Genomic DNA, 22531 nt, shown 5'->3' with positions numbered 1-22531 from the left:
AACCAGCCTTAAGCATGATGGCAATCGTCCTATTTATCTTCCTAACATGTTTTTGTCTTTTAAAATGAGTTTCCTTAAGGAACCAGAAGCACTGAGGGAGAACGAGAGCACAGATCAGTTGTGGCACAGAACATCCAGAACATTCTGATAAAACGCTCCAGTTACATTGTATCACTATAGTACAGACTCAAAAACAACTGAAAACGAGGTTTGTTACTATAATTTTTTAAATGATGGGGGGGTGACAGACGTGAGACCCCCACTGATGTAATATTGATGGGCTCGATGGATTTCACACAATTTGACGTTTCTATCGCAGCAGTTTGATTGTGGTCTACATGACAATGGGCATTTCCATGAGCTTCCTGCAATCACAAAGATTCCTAGAACATTTCTATATTATTGTTTCCTTTGTTTTTTAGATGTCCGGTATAACAAGAAGTCAAAAATAAATAAATAAAATTCTCACCAGACATTTTGCTTTGTGTTGATGCTTTCTTGTGGTTTACGTGGAGAATACTTGGTCTCGTCTTCTCAAACTCTTCTATATCAGTCCAATATCACGGCTGGAGCTGAAGTTGATTATTTTGGATGTTGCAGATGGGAAGTGCGAGAACGTGTCTGTAATGAAAACAATTATAATTAAGAGATCATGAAGGCTTCATATCTTCTTCTACAGTAAAGTGGTTGGCCAAGACTTTTCAACCCCCGTCCATCTGCCATAACTCCCACAGATTAGCTTCTCACTAAATACTTTGTCACATCATGCAGTACCCGAGCTGTGCTAATGGTCACATGGTCTCTGGCTGAGAATCTGCGGCCTTACGGTGGTGTCACGTCAGATTCTGCCTCAGTTATGGGCCTGGAAACAGATGGATGGGGTGGGTGGTGCTTCGAGAGGGTGGATGGGCCTTCTAGAGGGTGCACAGGGCTTCTAGAGGGTGGACGGGGCTTCTAGAAGGTGGACGGGCCATCTAGAGGGTCGACGGGCCTTCTAGAGGGTGGACCGGGCTTCTAGAGGGGGCACGGGGCTTCTAGAGGGTGCACGGGCCTTCCAGTGGGTGCATCACATCCACAGTGGTGACAGAGCTTCACATGTCCCCACTAGGGTTGAGCGACCTTGACCTTTTTAGAGTCGAGCCGTGTTTCGTGAAACCCGACTATCTTAGAAGTCGAGTCAAGTGGAATCGGCCGATTATCGCGAAAAGTCGGGTATCGCCCGAAACACGAAACCCAATGCAAGTCAATGGGGGAGCATAGTCGGCAGTGAGTTGAGGCCAGGAAAACACCTACACTGCCCATTTTAATGGCAAAAACATCCATTCTTGTTAAAGAAGCTTGTCAATCGTAATTTACCTTATAATAATTGGAAGGCATTTGAAATTGGGGGTCATTTGGCTAAAGTTGTGGGGGGTAGGGCTGGTTCAAGTAATTAGTGGGCCCAGTAAATCTGGACCACGTCACGGCAGTGGAGCAGGGAGAGGTAAGTTTTTCAACTTTGGAAGTGCTGTGATCCTGAGCAAGCAGGAGGGGCCCACTCGTTGGCATTGGCACAGGCACAGGGCCCCTCAAAGTACAGCGGTGTGTTTGCACGGCGGGGGCGCCTCCCATCGGCAGCAACACTTTTGCGTACTATGAGAGGCCCTGTGCCAGTGACGTCGCCAACTAGTATTCCTCCCCCCACCTGATGAAGGAACCTGCACTTTCATCTGCACCTTCCTCTTTGTCCCCGTGTAAGGTGGTATGGTATGCGGGAAGAGCAACCTGACTTTCAGCAGGGTCACAATGTTGCTGTGTAGCGTGCACGGGGAATTTTACGTTATGGGTCAATGTACCAGCAGACTCATCTATCACTGGCTGGGCAATGGGCAGAATGAGGAGGAAACACAGATATAGGCCCAAAGAATAAAGTTGGCTAAATGCAGTTCAAAATTGGTAACACAGGACTAACCAGGGAGCATTGCAGTGGAGGACAACTGGAATGAGAGGCTGACACAGAGAGTAGGCCCAAATCAGTAAGTAGTCGAAATGCAGTTCAAAATTGGCAACCGTAGTAAACAGGCGGCACAGCTTTGTTCAGTGGAGGAGAACAGCAAGGAGTGGCAGACACCGATAGTAGGCCCCAACCCAACTAGTAGGCCAAATGCAGTCTAGCATTAACAACTACTTAACGAGAGCCTGAAAATGGAATTTCAGGACAGGAAACCAGGAGAACAGCAAGGAGTGGCAGACACCGATAGTAGGTCCCAAACCAACTAGTACGCCAAATGCAGTTGTTCCGTTTAACCACAATTTAATGAGAGCCTGAAGATAGAAGTTCAGGAAAGGCAACCTGGAGAACACCTTGGAGTGTAACACACCATCTCTCTACACCCCATACCCAATTTGTAGGCCTAATGCAGCGTAGTTTCCAACAACTACTAAACGAGAGCCGGAAGATCGAAGCTCAGGAAAGTCAACCTGGAGAACACCTTGGAGTGGAACACACCATCTCTCTACACCCCATACCCAATTTGTAGGCCTAATGCAGTGTAGTTTCCAAGAACTACTAAACGAGAGCCGGAAGATCGAAGCTCAGGAAAGGCAACCTGGAGAACACCTTGGAGTGGAACACACCATCTCTCTACACCCCATACCCAATTTGTAGGCCTAATGCAGTGTAGTTTCCAAGAACTACTAAACGAGAGCCGGAAGATCGAAGCTCAGGAAAGGCAACCTGGAGAACACCTTGGAGTGGAACACACCATCTCTCTACACCCCATACCCAATTTGTAGGCCTAATGCAGTGTAGTTTCCAAGAACTACTAAACGAGAGCCGGAAGATCGAAGCTCAGGAAAGGCAATCTGGAGAACACCTTGGAGTGGAACACACCATCTCTCTACACCCCATACCCAATTTGTAGGCCTAATGCAGTGTAGTTTCCAACAACTACTAAACGAGAGCATGAAGATCGAAGCATTGGCGAGGAAACCTGGGGAACACCTTGGAGTGGAACACACCATCTCTCTACACCCCATACCCAATTTGTAGGCCTAATGCAGTGTAGTTTCCAACAACTACTAAACGAGAGCCGGAAGACCGAAGCAATGTAGACGAAACCTGGGGAACACCTTGGAGTGGAACACACCATCTCTCTACACCCCATACCCAATTTGTAGGCCTAATGCAGTGTAGTTTTCTACAACTACTAAACGAGAGTCGGAAGACCGAAGCAATGGAGAGGAAACCTGGGGAACACCTTGGAGTGGAACACACCATCTCTCTACACCCCATACCCAATTTGTAGGCCTAATGCAGCGTAGTTTCCAACAACTACTAAACGAGAGCCGGAAGATCGAAGCTCAGGAAAGGCAACCTGGAGAACACCTTGGAGTGGAACACACCATCTCTCTACACCCCATACCCAATTTGTAGGCCTAATGCAGTGTAGTTTTCTACAACTACTAAACGAGAGTCGGAAGACCGAAGCAATGTGGACGAAACCTGGGGAACACCTTGGAGTGGAACACACCATCTCTCTACACCCCATACCCAATTTGTAGGCCTAATGCAGCGTAGTTTCCAACAACTACTAAACGAGAGCCGGAAGATCGAAGCTCAGGAAAGGCAACCTGGAGAACACCTTGGAGTGGAACACACCATCTCTCTACACCCCATACCCAATTTGTAGGCCTAATGCAGTGTAGTTTCCAAGAACTACTAAACGAGAGCCGGAAGATCGAAGCTCAGGAAAGGCAACCTGGAGAACACCTTGGAGTGGAACACACCATCTCTCTACACCCCATACCCAATTTGTAGGCCTAATGCAGTGTAGTTTCCAAGAACTACTAAACGAGAGCCGGAAGATCGAAGCTCAGGAAAGGCAACCTGGAGAACACCTTGGAGTGGAACACACCATCTCTCTACACCCCATACCCAATTTGTAGGCCTAATGCAGTGTAGTTTCCAAGAACTACTAAACGAGAGCCGGAAGATCGAAGCTCAGGAAAGGCAATCTGGAGAACACCTTGGAGTGGAACACACCATCTCTCTACACCCCATACCCAATTTGTAGGCCTAATGCAGTGTAGTTTCCAACAACTACTAAACGAGAGCCGGAAGACCGAAGCAATGTAGACGAAACCTGGGGAACACCTTGGAGTGGAACACACCATCTCTCTACACCCCATACCCAATTTGTAGGCCTAATGCAGTGTAGTTTTCTACAACTACTAAACGAGAGTCGGAAGACCGAAGCAATGGAGAGGAAACCTGGGGAACACCTTGGAGTGGAACACACCATCTCTCTACACCCCATACCCAATTTGTAGGCCTAATGCAGCGTAGTTTCCAACAACTACTAAACGAGAGCCGGAAGATCGAAGCTCAGGAAAGGCAACCTGGAGAACACCTTGGAGTGGAACACACCATCTCTCTACACCCCATACCCAATTTGTAGGCCTAATGCAGTGTAGTTTCCAACAACTACTAAACGAGAGCCGGAAGACCGAAGCAATGTAGACGAAACCTGGGGAACACCTTGGAGTGGAACACACCATCTCTCTACACCCCATACCCAATTTGTAGGCCTAATGCAGTGTAGTTTTCTACAACTACTAAACGAGAGTCGGAAGACCGAAGCAATGGAGAGGAAACCTGGGGAACACCTTGGAGTGGAACACACCATCTCTCTACACCCCATACCCAATTTGTAGGCCTAATGCAGCGTAGTTTCCAACAACTACTAAACGAGAGCCGGAAGATCGAAGCTCAGGAAAGGCAACCTGGAGAACACCTTGGAGTGGAACACACCATCTCTCTACACCCCATACCCAATTTGTAGGCCTAATGCAGTGTAGTTTTCTACAACTACTAAACGAGAGTCGGAAGACCGAAGCAATGTGGACGAAACCTGGGGAACACCTTGGAGTGGAACACACCATCTCTCTACACCCCATACCCAATTTGTAGGCCTAATGCAGCGTAGTTTCCAACAACTACTAAACGAGAGCCGGAAGATCGAAGCTCAGGAAAGGCAACCTGGAGAACACCTTGGAGTGGAACACACCATCTCTCTACACCCCATACCCAATTTGTAGGCCTAATGCAGTGTAGTTTCCAACAACTACTAAACGAGAGCATTAAGATCGAAGCAATGGCGAGGAAACCTGGGGCACACCTTGGGTAGGCAGACACCGTTAGTAGGCCCTACCAAAGTTGTACCCCCAATGCAGTTTTAAAATTCCTAGAGGCTGAAAACAAGACTATTGACGCTCAGCTTTTTTCAAAGGAACACAGCTGAATTGAGTGGCGCAGACAGACACAGGTAGTAGGACTTAACCCAAAAATGTGGCTCACTGCAGCTTAAAAAAGTTACAGGGGTACACAAGCAGCAGTGCTCTGGGCAGTGGAGGACAATTTCAATAGTGGACCGCAGACAGACTTTGTACGCCTACTATTAAAAAAAGGATGCTCTATGCAATTAAAAATAGGTTCCAGGGGTCCACGGGCAGCAGTGGTGTGGTCAGTGGACGAGTATTGGAAGGAGGGACCGCAGACAGGCGTAGTAGGCCTAACATAACAAAATTAGGCTGTAGACACTGTAAAATTGGTTCCAGGGGTACACGGGCAGCAGTGGTGTGGTCAGTGGAGGCCTAGTGGAAGGAGTGACCGCAGACAGGCATCGAAGGCCTAAAATAAAAAAATTGGGCTGGCTGTAGGCAATTTTAAATTGGTTCCAGGGGTACACGGGCAGCAGTGGTGTGGTCAGTGGAGGCCTAGTGGAAGGAGTGACCGCAGACAGGCATCGAAGGCCTAACAATAATAGCACATTGCTGTTGGCAATTTTAAATTGGTTCCAGGGGAACACGGGCAGCAGTGGCCTGGTCAGTGTAGTAGTAGTAGAAAGAACGGACCGCAGACAGGCATCGAAGGCCTAAAATAAAAAAATTGGGCTGGCTGTAGGCAATTTTAAATTGGTTCCAGGGGTACACGGGCAGCAGTGGTGTGGTCAGTGGAGGCATATTGTAAGGAGTGACCGCAGACAGGCATCGAAGGCCTAAAATAATAACACATGGCTGTAGGCAATTTTAAATTGGTTCCAGGGGTACACGGGCAGCAGTGGTGTGGTCAGTGGAGGCATAGTGGAAGGAGTGACCGCAGACAGGCTTCGAAGGCCTAACATAACAAAAATGTCAATACAATGGTATTGTCAGTGGCAGGCATTGAAGGATGTCAGCGCATAGACTAAACATTGGTGGAGCTGTGAGATAATTTTGCAAGTGGTAGAGCACTGTTTGAGCTGGGGGGGGGGAACTGTCTTGTGGCCGGCGGTACAGGCCCAGGGCCCCTCATATTACAACGGTGTGTCTGACGTTGGGTGCGCACCACCACCGCCAGAGACACTTTATTGTACTAGGAGGGACCCAGTGGCAGTGCCGTCGACCAAAAGCGGGCACACCCACCTCTTCAGACAAACAGCACTCTCACGGGTGCTGTCGCCAAGTGTCGATACCACGGCCCCGTGTGGGGAGTTTGGCCATTTAGTGAGGTGTAAACATGTCGTATGCTGGACAATCAGGTGCAGAAAATTACGAGATTGGAAAAGGCATTCAGAATAGTCCACAGGCAAGACCTTTTCATAGGAAAGCTAGGTGTCAGCCGGGCAAGGTGGGGCAAAAGATTTTGAAATCCAGTTGTGGTTCATTTTAATGAAGGTTAGATCATCTACATTTTGGGTAGCCAGACGAGTCCTTTTTTCGGTTAGTATTGAACCTGCAGCACTGAATACTCTTTCTGATAGGACACTAGCTGCCGGGCAAGCAAGCTCCTGCAATGCATATTCTGCCAATTCTGGCCAGGTGTCTAATTTTGATGCCCAGTAATCAAATGGGAATGACGGTTGAGGGAGAACATCGATAAGGGATGAAAAATAGTTTGTAACCATAATGGACAAATGTTGTCTCCTGTCACTTTGAATTGATGCGGCAGTACCTGTCCTGTCTGCGGTCATAGCAAAATCACTCCACAACCTGGTCAGAAAACCCCTCTGGCCAACGCCACTTCTGATTTCTGCCCCTCTAACTCCTCTGGTCTGCTGGCCCCTGCAGCTCGTGTGAGAACGATCACGGGCGCTGTGTGCAGGGAATGCCAGAAGCAAACGGTCAACAAGAGTTGATTGTTTGGTTGCTAATATTAGTTCCAAGTTCTCATGTGGCATTATATTTTGCAATTTGCCTTTATAGCGAGGATCAAGGAGGCAGGCCAACCAGTAATCGTCATCGTTCATCATTTTAGTTATGCGTGTGTCCCTTTTGAGGATACGTAAGGCATAATCCGCCATGTGGGCCAAAGTTCCAGTTCTCAAATCTGCGGTTGTGCTTGGTTGAGGGGCAGTTTCAGGCAAATCCACGTCACTTGTGTCCCTCCAAAAACCAGAACCCGGCCTTGCCGCGCCACCAATTTCCAGTGGCCCCGGAAAAGCTTCCTCATTAAAAATATAATCATCCCCATCATCCTCCTCGTCCTCCTCCTCCTCTTCGCCCGCTAACGCGTCCTGTACACTGCCCTGGCCAGACAATGGCTGACTGTCATCAAGGCTTTCCTCTTCCTCAGCTGCAGACGCCTGATCCTTTATGTGCGTCAAACTTTGCATCAGCAGACGCATTAGGGGGATGCTCATGCTTATTATGGCGTTGTCTGCACTAACCAGCCGTGTGCATTCCTCAAAACACTGAAGGACTTGACACATGTCTTGAATCTTCGACCACTGCACACCTGACAACTCCATGTCTGCCATCCTACTGCCTGCCCGTGTATGTGTATCCTCCCAGAAAAACATAACAGCCCGCCTCTGTTCGCACAGTCTCTGAAGCATGTGCAGTGTTGAGTTCCACCTTGTTGCAACGTCTATGATTAGGCGATGCTGGGGAAGGTTCAAAGAACGCTGATAGGTCTGCATACGGCTGGAGTGTACGGGCGAACGGCGGATATGTGAGCAAAGTCCACGCACTTTGAGGAGCAGGTCGGATAACCCCGGATAACTTTTCAGGAAGCACTGCACCACCAGGTTTAAGGTGTGAGCCAGGCAAGGAATGTGTTTCAGTTGGGAAAGGGAGATGGCAGCCATGAAATTCCTTCCGTTATCACTCACTACCTTGCCTGCCTCAAGATCTACAGTGCCCAGCCACGACTGCGTTTCTTTCTGCAAGAACTCGGACAGAACTTCCGCGGTGTGTCTGTTGTCGCCCAAACACTTCATAGCCAATACAGCCTGCTGACGTTTGCCAGTAGCTGCCCCATAATGGGAGACCTGGTGTGCAACAGTGGCAGCTGCGGATGGAGTGGTTGTGCGACTGCGGTCTGTGGACGAGCTCTCGCTTCTGCAGGAGGACGAAGAGGAGGAGGAGGGGGTGCGAACGGCTACAGCCAACTGTTTCCTAGACCGTGGGCTAGGCAGAACTGTCCCAAACTTGCTGTCCCCTGTGGACCCTGCATCCACAACATTCACCCAGTGTGCCGTGATGGACACGTAACGTCCCTGGCCATGCCTACTGGTCCATGCATCTGTTGTCAGGTGCACCTTTGTGCTCACAGATTGCCTGAGTGCATGGACGATGCGCTCTTTAACATGCTGGTGGAGGGCTGGGATGGCTTTTCTGGAAAAAAAGTGTCGACTGGGTAGCTCGTAGCGTGGTACAGCATAGTCCATCAGGGATTTGAAAGCTTCGCTTTCAACTAACCGGTAGGGCATCATCTCTAACGAGATTAGTCTAGCTATGTGGGCGTTCAAACCCTGTGTACGCGGATGCGAGGCTAAGTACTTCCTTTTTCTAACCATAGTCTCATGTAGGGTGAGCTGGACTGGAGAGCTGGAGATCGTGGAACTAGCGGGGGTGCCGGTGGACATGGCAGACTGAGAGACGGTGGGAGATGGTATTGTTGCCGCCGGTGCCCTAGATGCAGTGTTTCCTACTACGAAACTGGTGATTCCCTGACCCTGACTGCTTTGGCCTGGCAAAGAAACCTGCACAGATACTGCAGGTGGTGCGGAAAATGGTGGCCCTACACTGCCGGAAGGGATGTTGCGTTGCTGACTAGCTTCATTGGCCGAGGGTGCTACAACCTTAAGGGACGTTTGGTAGTTAGTCCAGGCTTGCAAATGCATGGTGGTTAAATGTCTATGCATGCAACTTGTATTGAGACATTTCAGATTCTGCCCTCTGCTTAAGGTAGTTGAACATTTTTGACAGATGACTTTGCGCTGATCAATTGGATGTTGTTTAAAAAAATGCCAGACTGCACTCTTTCTAGCATCGGATACCTTTTCAGGCATTGCAGACTGAGCTTTAACCCGATCGCCACGCTGTCCTCCAACAGGTTTTGGCTTTGCCACGCGTTTTGGGCAAGATACGGGCCCGGCAGATGGAACCTGTTGCGATGTTGATGCCTGCTGCGGCCCCTCCTCCTCCGCTTCAGAACTGCTGCCGCCTGCACCCTGTTCCCCCAATGGCTGCCAATCGGGGTCAAGAACTGGGTCATCTATTACCTCTTCTTGTAGCTCGTGTGCAACTTCGTCTGTGTCACCGTGTCGGTCGGTGGTATAGCGTTCGTGATGGGGCAACATAGTCTCATCAGGGTCTGATTCTTGATCATTACCCTGCGAGGGCAATGTTGTGGTCTGAGTCAAAGGACCAGCATAGTAGTCTGGCTGTGGCTGTGCATCAGTGCACTCCATGTCAGATTCAACTTGTAATGGGCATGGACTGTTAACTGCTTCACTTTCTAAGCCAGGGACGGTATGTGTAAAGAGCTCCATGGAGTAACCCGTTGTGTCGCCTGCTGCATTCTTCTCTGTTGTTGTTTTTGCTGAAGAGGACAAGGAAGCGACTTGTCCCTGACCGTGAACATCCACTAACGACGCGCTGCTTTTACTTTTACCAGTTTCACGAGAGGAGGCAAAAGAGCTAGAGGCTGAGTCAGCAAGATAAGCCAAAACTTGCTCTTGCTGCTCCGGCTTTAAAAGCGGTTTTCCTACTCCCAGAAAAGGGAGCGTTCGAGGCCTTGTGTAGCCAGACGACGAACCTGGCTCCACAGCTCCAGACTTAGGTGCAATATTTTTTTTCCCACGACCAGCTGATGCTCCACCACTACCACTACCCTCATTACCAGCTGACAATGAACGCCCCCGGCCACGACCTCTTCCACCAGACTTCCTCATTGTTTTAAAAATGTAAACAAACTAACGGTATTTGTTGCTGTCAAACAACGTACACGGTGAGCTATAACTTCAGTATGATTTAGCTACCCCTTTACAGGTGAGTGAGACCACAACGAAAATCAGGCACAATGTTACACACTCTGTTGTTGGTGGCAACAAAAGAGAGAGATGCCACACACGCAGGACTGTCACTGAAGCACAAATGTAAATATTAATCTCCCACTGATTTGTTTTTTTTTTTTTTTCAGGGAGACTTTAGGAAAAAAAAATAATAGAATAAAATGATTTTTTCAGGAAGAATTTAGAAACCAAATAAAATAAACTGATTTTTTCAGGGAGAATTTAGAAAACAAAGAAAACAAAAAAAGGCTTTCTATGGCCCACTGAGTGAGAGATGACGCACACAGGAGTCAGGAGTGGCACACAAGCCCAGAGGCCAATATTTATCTCCCACTGATTGATGTAGTGATTTTTTCAGGTAGATTTTGGAACCCAAATCAAGCTAAAAAAAATAATAGGCTTTCTATGGCCCACAATTGGAGAGAGAGAGAGAGATGGCACACCCAGGAGTCAAGACTGGCACACAAGCAGAAAGGGCAATATTAATCTCCCACTGATTTGTTTTTTTTTTTTTTTTCGTCAGGTAGACTTTAGGAAAAAAAAATAATAGAATAAAATGATTTTTTCAGGAAGAATTTAGAAACCAAATAAAATAAAATGATTTTTTCAGGGAGAATTTAGAAAACAAATAAAACAAAAAAAGGCTTTCTATGGCCCACTGAGTGAGAGATGACGCACACAGGAGTCAGGAGTGGCACACAAGCCTAGAGGCCAATATTTATCTCCCACTGATTGATGTAGTGATTTTTTCAGGTAGATTTTGGAACCCAAATCAAGCTAAAATAATAATAGGCTTTCTATGGCCCACAATTGGAGAGAGAGAGAGAGATGGCACACCCAGGAGTCAAGACTGGCACACAAGCAGAAAGGGCAATATTAATCTCCCACTGATTTGTTTTTTTTTTTTTTTTTCAGGGAGACTTTAGGAAAAAAAAATAATAGAATAAAATGATTTTTTCAGGAAGAATTTAGAAACCAAATAAAATAAAATGATTTTTTCAGGGAGAATTTAGAAAACAAATAACATAAAAAAAAGGCTTTCTATGGCCCACTGAGTGAGAGATGACGCACACAGGAGTCAGGAGTGGCACACAAGCCCAGAGGCCAATATTTATCTCCCACTGATTGATGTAGTGATTTTTTCAGGTAGATTTTGGAACCCAAATCAAGCTAAAAAAATAATAGGCTTTCTATGGCCCACAATTGGAGAGAGAGAGAGAGATGGCACACCCAGGAGTCAAGACTGGCACACAAGCAGAAAGGGCAATATTAATCTCCCACTGATTTGTTTTTTTGTTTTTTTGTTTTTTCAGGGAGACTTTAGGAAAAAAAAATAATAGAATAAAATGATTTTTTCAGGAAGAATTTAGAAACTAAATAAAATAAAATGATTTTTTCAGGGAGAATTTAGAAAACAAATAAAACAAAAAAAGGCTTTCTATGGCCCACTGAGTGAGAGATGACGCACACAGGAGTCAGGAGTGGCACACAAGCCCAGAGGCCAATATTTATCTCCCACTGATTGATGTAGTGATTTTTTCAGGTAGATTTTGGAACCCAAATCAAGCTAAAAAAAATAATAGGCTTTCTATGGCCCACAATTGGAGAGAGAGAGAGAGATGGCACACCCAGGAGTCAAGACTGGCACACAAGCAGAAAGGGCAATATTAATCTCCCACTGATTTGTTTTTTTTTTGTTTTTTTCAGGGAGACTTTAGGAAAAAAAAATAATAGAATAAAATGATTTTTTCAGGAAGAATTTAGAAACCAAATAAAATAAAATGATTTTTTCAGGGAGAATTTAGAAAACAAATAAAACAAAAAAAGGCTTTCTATGGCCCACTGAGTGAGAGATGACGCACACAGGAGTCAGGAGTGGCACACAAGCCCAGAGGCCAATATTTATCTCCCACTGATTGATGTAGTGATTTTTTCAGGTAGAATTTAGAACCCAAATCAACCAAAAACATAAATAGGCTTTCTATGGCCCACTATTTGTGAGAGAGATGGCACGCTCAGGACTGGCACAAAAGCCCAGAGGCCAATATTAATCTCCCACTTTTTATTTTTTTTCAGGGAAAATTTATAAACCCAATAAAAAAATAAATAAATAGGCTTTCTATGGCCCACTATCTGAGAGAGAGAGATGGCACGCTTAGGACTGGCACACAAGCCCAAAGGCCAATATTAATCTCCCTTTTTTTTTTCAGGGAGAATTTATAAAACCAAAAAAAAAAAAATAAATAGGCTTTCTATGGCCCACTATTTGTGAGAGAGATGGCACGCTCAGGACTGGCACACAAGCCCAGAGGCCAATATTAATCTCCCATTTTTTTTTTTTGTTCCAGGGAAAATTTATAAACCCAATAAAAAAATAATAAATAGGCTTTCTATGGCCCACTATCTGAGAGAGAGAGATGGCACGCTTAGGACTGGCACACAAGCCCAAAGGCCAATATTAATCTCCCACTGATTGATTTATTGATTTTTTCAGGTAGAATTTAGAACCCAAATAAAGCAAAAAAAAAAAAAAAGGGCTTTCTATGACCCACTGAGTGAGTGATGATGCACACAGGAGTCAGGAGTGGCACACAAGCCCTGAGGCCAATATTTATCTCCCACTGATTGATTTATTGATTTTTTCAGGTAGATTTTAGAACCCAAATCAAGCAAAAAAATAAATAGGCTTTCTATGGCCCACTGAGTGAGAGATGACACAGACAGGGATGGCACTCTAGCAGAAATGCCAATCTTAATCTCCCACAAAAAAAAAAAAAAAAAACAGGGACTGTCCTTCAATTACTATCTCCCTGCAGTAATCTCAGCCAGGTATGGCAGGCAGCAATAAGGAGTGGACTGATGCACAAATTAAATAAAAAGTGTGTACAAACCAAAAAGATAGCTGTGCAGAAAGGAAGGAACAAGAGGATTTGTGCTTTGAAAAAAGCAGTTGGTTTGCACAGCGGCGTACACACAGCAATGCAGCTATCAGGGAGCCTTCTAGGGCAGCCCAATGAGCTACAGCGCTGAGGGGGAAAAAAAAAATGTAGCTTCCACTGTCCCTGCACACCGAAGGTGGTGTTGGACAGTGCAAATCGCTACAGCACAAGCGGTTTGGTGGTTAATGGACCCTGCCTAACGCTATCCCTGCTTCTGACGAAGCGGCAGCAACCTCTCCCTAAGCTCAGATCAGCAGCAGTAACATGGCGGTCGGCGGGAACTCCCCTTTATAGCCCCTGTGACGTCGCAGACAGCAAGCCAATCACTGCAATGCCCTTCTCTAAGATGGTGGGGACCAGGACCTATGTCATCACGCTGCCCACACTCTGCGTTTACCTTCATTGGCTGAGAAATGGCGCTTTTCGCGTCATTGAAACGCGACTTTGGCGCGAAAGTCGCGTACCGCATGGCCGACCCCGCACAGGGGTCGGATCGGGTTTCATGAAACCCGACTTTGCCAAAAGTCGGCGACTTTTGAAAATGAACGACCCGTTTCGCTCAATCCTAGTCCCCACATCACATCCACAGTGGTGATAGAGCGTCACATGTCTCCACATCACATGACTGCGTATCCCAAGATTGGACCTTCGAGATACCGCATAGTGCTTACCCCTGACCACATTCACCCCGAGAAATGTTTCTTCCCCTCAATTAAGACATGACAATTATTTCTTTGGATAATTTGGCCACAGCGGCCATTTTATTAATAAAACAAACATAAACAACATTTATACATTTGTATAAAAAACTGAGGGGAGGATTCTTGGAGCTAATAAATCTGGCACCCAATAGGCAAAAGCCCAAACCAACTTTTTTAAGCGAAAACCTTCTTTACCCTCAGCCGTAACCACCAGCTCGAGGGCACCATGTAACCCGTTTACCGGGCAAACCAACCCCAAAGCTCACGAGGTAAAATCCCCGTCTAGAGCCAATAAACCAAAGCCAGATCCGCCCCATAAAACACCAACTCCAAGAACCCCACCACCCGCCAACCAGCCACTGTGACGACAGTATGACTCGAACCCCTACGAAAAAGACTAATTTAACTCTGAATTACTTACTACTCCCCCCCAAGCCCGACAAAAACACCCAAAGCAAGAACCAAAAAACAAGGGTGGGTGGGTGGGCTTCACAGCTTCGTTGCCTACAAGGTAATGGCCCCCTTTCCGCACTTTCTCTACGAACCCGCCCTACAAATTACGGACCACCCCTTTTCCCCCCCATCCTTTAAACCAATCCCGACTGTTCCTGCCTCATTTCAAACAATGCTCCCAAAGTTCCCTTGGCAACGCAGTCATGGGGAGCTTTCGATTAACTGCGTTCCTACAGCCCCCCCCGCTTGACTGTGTATCCCAAGATTGGACCTTCGAGATACTGTACCGCATAGTGCTTACCCCCGACCACATTCACCCCAAGAAATGTTTCTTCCCCTCAATTAAGACATGACAATTATTTCATTGGATAATTTGGCCACAGCGGCCATTTTATTAATAAAACAAACATAAACAACCATTTATACATTTGTATAAAAAACTTTGCCTGCCTCCCTCCTACCTCTTGCTTTTTTTATGTTCTTCCTTTATTAGTCCACTCCTCCTCCTTTACCCGATTTCCTCTTCCTCCTTTTCTCCTCCCTCTCACCACTCCTCCTCACTTCGCTGACATTCCTCTTTATCCCTTCTGTCATGGATCCCACCGTGCTGCCACCAATATGTCATGGATCCCACCGGCTGTGTCAGGGATCCCACCAATATGTCACGGTTCACAAGGAATATACCTTTATCATCCCCACCACTCACACCAATTTGTCACAAACCAGGGTTGTTTGGTTGCCCCTGATTCCTTCTGAAGGAGATTTATCTATATCCCACTTCCCAGTTCTGGTTTGGAACTTGCAGCTCTCTGGCGCCCCCTTAACCTCAGGTCAGTCAGAGTACTGCACCTAGGGTAATTATTCACAAGAAAGGCTGCCTCTATGTGCTGGCTATGGGGCACACTGCAGCGAGAGCGATATAACTACTCCCACTCAGGAGTGAACAATAATTATCAAAGCCGCCATCACTACAAAGCCTCCCAAGCGCACAGAACAAAGTATACTGCCACCAGCTCCGATTCTCTTAGGATTAACAGGTCCGGAGCCAACCCAAATCAGTAGCATAATTCACTTCAGAGGATGCAACAGTTAGTTTAGAGCATGGAGAGACAAGCTAGTAATTTTATATTTTACTCCAAAAAAAGGTAGGCAGTGTTTACAAAGTATACAAAGATATTATAAAGGGGACAATATCATATGTACAGTACAAATTACAAAAATGGGATTAAAATTGAAAAGAACACTTACAGGTCGCTATGTCATTGTATCATCTTGACTGGCCGTGTGCTGGGGGGTGAGCATATATCCAGATGCATGGCACCCCTCTGTATAGCAGCTGGACCCTGGACAAAAGACACTGCTAGAATGCTGTCTCATTAAGTTATTCCTAGCCCAAAACTCAGGCACTCCCCCTGTGGTGACAAAACTTAGAGGCTGACACCTCCCCTTTTCTTAGAATATGAAAACTATTTTTACGCATATAACGCTGTATGAATCTCGTATATGAAATACACCAGGTTCCCGAGGTGCACCACGTCGGGGCGATTCTTTAAAGTGTAAATATGGCGTACTTACATGAACCGCTTAAGGAGAAATCCACGCTTTGCACTCATTGCATTTAGCTTCTAGCTCCTTCAGTGAGTGATAGATCTATCGATGGACATCCGGAATATTTAATTCTTATATCCCTAGCCTGGATCGGTGCCCATATATATCACGTTAATAGAACAAAGGATCTCATGCAGTTTGGAAGGGGCTATACCAGTTTGGGCTGGTATTTGTTGGGAGGAGGGAATGAGTAGTTTTAGGGGGATTTGTCTGCTGCAGGTAAAAGCCATAAACTGCTCACACATTGGCATCAAGTTGCACAGAGTGTCTGCCATAGGGCTTTGTCTTTGTATGAGCGAATGTAGGGGGGGAGAAAGGGGGGTTGAATCTGCAGTGTGTGTGTGTGGAAAGCCATGTAACCTTTTGAAACAAAACTCACAATATGACATTTTTTACATTATCGTGACACCTTCCTTTACTCCTTTCCTTCCCTCTCCATTTCCAAAGGGCTCAAGCAGACATCCGTGTAAATCGGTGTGATCTGGGACTGCAATCTATAGACTGGCTGAGGCTCTCCCGACCCGAAATGTCAGCTAAATATATTTCTATACGGCTGTCACACTGGGGTCGGGGGAGCTGCTGCCTGTCCGTGCATTGCGGTATGAGATCGAATTGATTTCCTCTGATGCTTGAGCCCTAACTCTTCGCCTCTCCTGCTTTACTTTCTCTCTCCTGCCTACTCTTCCTCTCCTCTTTTTCTTTCTCTCTTTCCTTCCTTCGTCAGATCTCCTCTCCATTCCCTCGTCTCTCCTATGCTACACTCCTTTCTTGCTTCAGCTCTCAGTCTTCCCCCTCTTCCTCTATCCTTCCGCTTTAATTCTCTCACTCATACTACTCTCTCGCCTCCACCTGCCCTCTTTTTCTTCATCTTGTCCCACTCCATTTTCCCTTTTCAAACTCGTCTGTGTCTGGTCTCCATCTTCGTCTCTCTTCGCTCTCTACCATACTCTGGCCATCCTTGTACTGCCTCTTCTCCTTCCCTCTCCTTGTCTAAAATAGACATTTCCTTTTTAGTTTCTTTATTTCTTCCTGAAATATCAGTAAAAAAAATAAAAAATATGAAAAGTAGAAATAAGTTAGTTCCAAAGGAGGAAACATAGATGAATAGCTGAACAAGAAACAACTTAAGCTCCATATAGAAAAAGGGGGTGGACAAGATGAATGAGGGGAAAATATCTCACAGGGTTAAATCTGGGTAGTAACTATGGAGTCCTGTTTTTCTGTTAAGACCCCCTGTGATACAAAAGCATTAAGATGGAATATCTGCAAAATATATTTCTAAATGGTTTCCTTTAATTCTGGAGATAGTTGTGAAGATTTCTGCCATGTTTGGTGCTTTATTTTTGCTAAAAAAAACTATAGTTAAAAATATGATACAATATAAAGTGGACAAATAGTAAATGTCAATTATTTACTACAATGTGAGATAATCAGTTCTAAGGATAAAAAGGTAAAACTCTTGAAAACTATATTTTTTCTACATTTTCTGTAAATGTCTTTATTTTTCATACAAACTAAATCAAATGTATCTACCTAAATATATTTCAAACATAAAGTACAATGTGTCATGAAAGTAGAATCTGCGAATCACGTGGATAAGTAGAAGCATTTACAAGTTATTAGCGCATAAATTGACTCAAATAAGACTGGAAATATAGTGGCAAAAAAGAGGCTTCCAGCTCCCGCCAGTAGATCCTTGGATCTACTGTGTCATAGCGTGGATATGCAGCAGAGGAATGAGGGAGAGATTCACGGCAAAGTGTCTCTTTACTCATAGTGCAGAGGATTGAGGGTGAAACCTTCGTGTTAGCGACACTCCACGGCTCTCAGGTGTCTGCGCCCACGATCAGGATGCGTAACTAAGCAGCTCTGCCTTGCTCACCACGTTACTATTAGCGTAAAATATCGATTACAAATACTAATGAAATACTAAACATACAAATAAGATGAAAACATACTGCTTATTATAAATGTGAATATCTAAATATTGCATAAATAGCGCCATCAGGACAAAGAGCAGAAATGAAACACTGATAGTATCTATAGCCCAGTATCTGACCTTCACAATTCTGATGTATAATACGGCACATTCATTTTCACAAAAGCCTAAGATTTAGTGTAACAGTAAGTTCATTTTATATACATTTACCTTGTATTTATATACAGTGATAAGCATTGCATCTGTGTAGGCTTCATTCACATTGGTGATGATTCACATCCGTTATTTTATTGTCAGAATGAAGCTACATGCTTCTCTACAATTGTGGCCACGACTTGTGTCTGTTACGTGTCGCTGAGTCACTACTCATGGACTAGCCATGAGATAGGGTGGTCAGGAGGTCCGAGGCCAGATACCAGGAGGGCTCGCAGTACAGAGGGGTGAGACAAAGGAGTAATCAGGAAACAGACTGGGATCAAAAGCCAAAAGGGTACATTAAGACAAGGAGTAAAACAAACAAATAGTCAGAGACCAAGTCCGGGGTCAGATACCTGAAGTCTGAGAGAATCAATGCAGGAGGGATAATCTACAAGAATAGCTAAGACAAATCCCCGGTCCAGCAACAAGAGGAAAGAGACAAAGGGCTAAGCAAACACCCCTAAGTTAGCAAGGCTATGACTGACACTGACTACTAAGGCAAGCCAGCTAAATACCTTGCAAATGATAAAGAATGAGAGGCACCTCGGGAGATGACCGCAGACTGAACCAGGTTGAGCTGCAGGGCTGTCAGCCAAAATGGTCACAACCCAGCATGCCCCAGGATCAGATTGGATAACTGGACTGTCACTCACACAAATGACAGTCCATCATACTCCAGAACAACTATGGCGGCTGAGCTGTCACTCACAGTGTTCCGTTTATGGAATATCATATCGATATGCAATTTAACAATACGTGAACCCCAAAAACGTAACTCGTTGCAACTACTTATCAATTGTGGGTGACAAGTATCACAAATGTGAATTTGAAGTATAAACTGACAGATCATCAGACTATGCTGGGAGTTTTAGTTCCACGAACAATGGCACCACACGCTATCAGCCTCTTAAGTAGAAAATGCAGAATGAGTGCAGGGAGCAGATCGCTGATCCCATTGGAGTTCACAACTACATTCCCTATCAGACTTTGGATTGTGAAAGGAAACCGGATTATCCAGAGAAATCCCACATGAACACGGGGAAAACATATATAAAGGAAATGTCAGTTGGAGGAGACCTTCCCGGGATTACAGGACCACTGACCTTTATGAGCTTGGATTCTGTAGATTTAGTCTTCTCTTGTGAATATATTCTTGTGATGTCGGAGAGCAGACGGCACAAGCAGAAGTGCAGCTCATTTCATACCTGTATTATGCCACACACCGTATGTCAGCATCCAATCATGGTAACGATCTACACCCCATCAATGTATATGCACAACCAATGATAATGCATGGTCACAATTGTTGTATTGCTAAAACTGTTGACTTATTTCAAAAACATGAATATTGATAACGTGAAAGATGGGAAAACAAAGAACTGCAATGTTAGCACATGTTTATGAGCCGGGATATATTACATTGGTGTTACGGACCGTGCCCCCTAGATGGTTTATAGCAGCAAGGCAGCAGAATCCACTATTAACAACAGTTAGGAATACTCAGTGTCACGCTGCAGCTCTGCAGGTAATTGCAGACTCCACTAGATGGCAGCAGAGTAGAGAGAGAGCTGAAATCCTGCTCATAGCAGACCAGCAGGACTGCAGTGAGGCTACCACCAGGTGGCAGCAGAATGGTCAGACAAGCCGGGTAGATACCAGAGAGTAGTGTAGTACAAAGGGAAATTCCAAACACAGAGTCAAAGGAGCGCCAGTAGGTCAGTATCAGTCCATAGAAGAAGTATCAGAAGGGAGAGACAGAAGCAGGTCTCCGGGGGCGGAAGAAGAATTCATTGAAACGTGCATTGGGGTGGAAGGCAGGTCTATTGTGGTTTCCCCATTGAGGTAATTATGTTCAGATAAGCATTTTATTATACTTGTACGGTTGGTAAATGTTTACATGCACTCAAGCACTTTGCTATGGACTTCCTTAAAGGGAATCTGTCACCACTTTTTTGGGATATCATGTAAAAATATCATTCAATTTAGTGTCATCTATGCATCATACCAGTACTTTTGATACCCCTCGACTCCCCACCTTTGATCCATAAATACTGTTTATAATCTTCCCGCAGTGTATGCAAATCTGCTCGGTCTGGTCCAATGGGTGGGGCTTATGGTCAGTCTCTCCCCCCCTCCTGGCTTGCTCTACTCATTTCTTTCGGGTAATTCCTGCGTTCAAGTAGAGTTACCGTGCGTGCGTATTCAAATGTTCGCTTGCACGTGCATAGTATGCTTTGCCTTTTTATGGGCAAAGCATAAAATCAGTTTTGCGCATGAGCCGGCCTACTCCATTATGTTCTATGGTCCGGAAGTAATGCAATGGAATTGTGTGTTCCCTCTGTTCTGCCTTCCTCCACGTATGATGCTGTGTGGATTCTAGCATACGGCTAAACCTTCATCCATTTCCTCAGTAAACAGACTGCATAGGTTCTTAAGTCTATAGTTATTGAGATGGTGAACGATGAACAACAATAGCAGATGATATTGTGAGATATGGGATATAATGGATGATCAGGAAAAGACTAAAAAGGAAATAACAGCGCCCCAGTACTTGGCCCATTACAGCTTGTTACAGGATGCAATAGCATGAATAACAGAGACTAGAGAGCTAACACTGAACACAGGATAAGACAGATACACAGTTATCATGGCTATCTTAGGGCAAGTTCAGGCTGTCAGCATTGTATTACTTTATACAGGCAAACATCTATCTGCATACAGAGAAACATTTGCAAAACAATGGGGAGACAAAGAGCGCAATAGGGTCTTATCCACTTTACACAGAGGAGAATATACACCAAATTTGCTCACCTGGTTAGGGTGAGATTAGATCACATAGATGAGATGAATTTCAGGAGAGTATAGTTGATTCACAGTGGTAAAAATTTTAACTATGAATCTCCCTTTGAAGACATACAGAAAAACAGCAATATGAAACAAAGCACAGCATGCCTAACTACACACTCTGCTACACAATGGCTGCATAACTGCTCTAACACAAGATACACATGTCAGTACACTTGTGCCTCACCGGAATCCGCTTATCAAGAGCAATGATCTGCAGGAAGAGAGAGCCAGGAACATGTGTGTAAGACTCAAGGTCTGGGGGAAAATAGCTACTCTTGCCTGGGAAACCCGGGGTGCGGTTCTAGTCAGAACACAGGCTTAAAGCGATAAGCTCCTGAATACAGGAACAGGATAAATGTGTACCTAATGACCTCTAATGGTGACAACTGGTACTGAATTGTGAATTGCTGCACATTAATGGGCAGAACACTCCCCGCTTGGCATCAACGGATGCCACTATTTGGTTCTTTTGGGGAAAATAACAATACAAGTTCAGTAACTGGCCTGAGGAACAGTTTGTTCTCCCCAAGCTTGCACACTCTGACTTCTACTTTGCACACCTTCCCATCCTTGCTGGGAAAGGGCTTGGTGACTAGGCCGAGTGGCCACTCGTTTCGATGCGTCTGACTGTCTTTGACGAGAACAACATCCCCAGGTTGGATGTTTGGGCGGTCTTTCTGCCACTTTGTCCTGATTTGCAGAGTAGAGAGATACTGCCTTCTCCATCTGTTCCAAAAGACATTGTACAAGTTTTGCACTTGCCTTTATTGTCGCCTGTAGAGGTCTTTGTCATTGAATTCTCCGAGTGGAGCTCTCGGGAAAAAGGTTTTCTGCGTGAGTAGTATTGCAGGAGTAAGGACTGTTGGGTCTCCAGAATGGCTGGAAAGCGCTGTTAGCGGCCGGGCATTAATGATAGCTGAGACCTCAGCCAAGAACGTAGTTAATCTTTCGTGTGTGAGTCTGGTGTTTGCTTGTAAGAAGATAGAGTCTAGTATTTTACGTGCTATCCCTATCATTCTTTCCCAGGCACCTCCCATGTCCAGGTACAGCTTTGCCCACCTAGGTACCTTTCAACATTAGCAGTGTCTGAATTGGAAGGGATTTGGAGTTCTCTTGCCGCGACGATGAAATTCGTACCTCGGTCAGAACAAATATGCTTCACAGGGCCTCTGATTGCGATGAAGCGTCGAAGTGCATTTATAAAACTCAAAGTGTCCAGAGATTCGATTACTTCGATATGAACAGCTCTGATGGACAGACAGTTGAATAGAACTGCCCAACACTTTGCTTCAGTATGGATCTTTCTAGTGCATCGTGTAGCCACAGACCAAGGACCGAATACGTCTAGTCCGACGTTAGTGAAGGGGGTTCAGTACTAAGTCTGTTGTGTTGCAGATTGGCCATCTTTGGATTTTGGAACATGCCTCGGAGTTTGGGACACATAAAACAGTTGAAGATGAGTTTGCTCATGCTTCTCTTTGCTCCGATTATCCATAGTCCAGCCGCCCGTAGGTCCCCTTTGGTAAA

General features: G+C 45.5%; 1 protein-coding gene across 1 annotated transcript in view; it reads right to left on the bottom strand.

The window, feature by feature from the left end:
* The window catches only part of LOC138657336 (uncharacterized), an 80461-nt gene extending 61065 nt beyond the window's left edge, over nt 1-19396 (bottom strand). The window contains exons 1-2 of the mRNA XM_069745073.1: nt 19261-19396; nt 470-621 (exon numbers count right to left, since the gene is read on the bottom strand). Coding sequence (XP_069601174.1) covers nt 470-476 — 7 coding nt within the window. The 5' untranslated portion in view covers nt 477-621; nt 19261-19396. The remainder of the gene's footprint in view (nt 1-469; nt 622-19260) is intronic.
* Nucleotides 19397-22531: the final 3135 nt, after the last annotated feature.

Source organism: Ranitomeya imitator, chromosome 1 (assembly GCF_032444005.1).
Source record: "Ranitomeya imitator isolate aRanImi1 chromosome 1, aRanImi1.pri, whole genome shotgun sequence".
NCBI classification, from domain to species: domain Eukaryota; kingdom Metazoa; phylum Chordata; class Amphibia; order Anura; family Dendrobatidae; genus Ranitomeya; species Ranitomeya imitator.
This window is presented reverse-complemented; position numbering and strand designations above follow the sequence as displayed.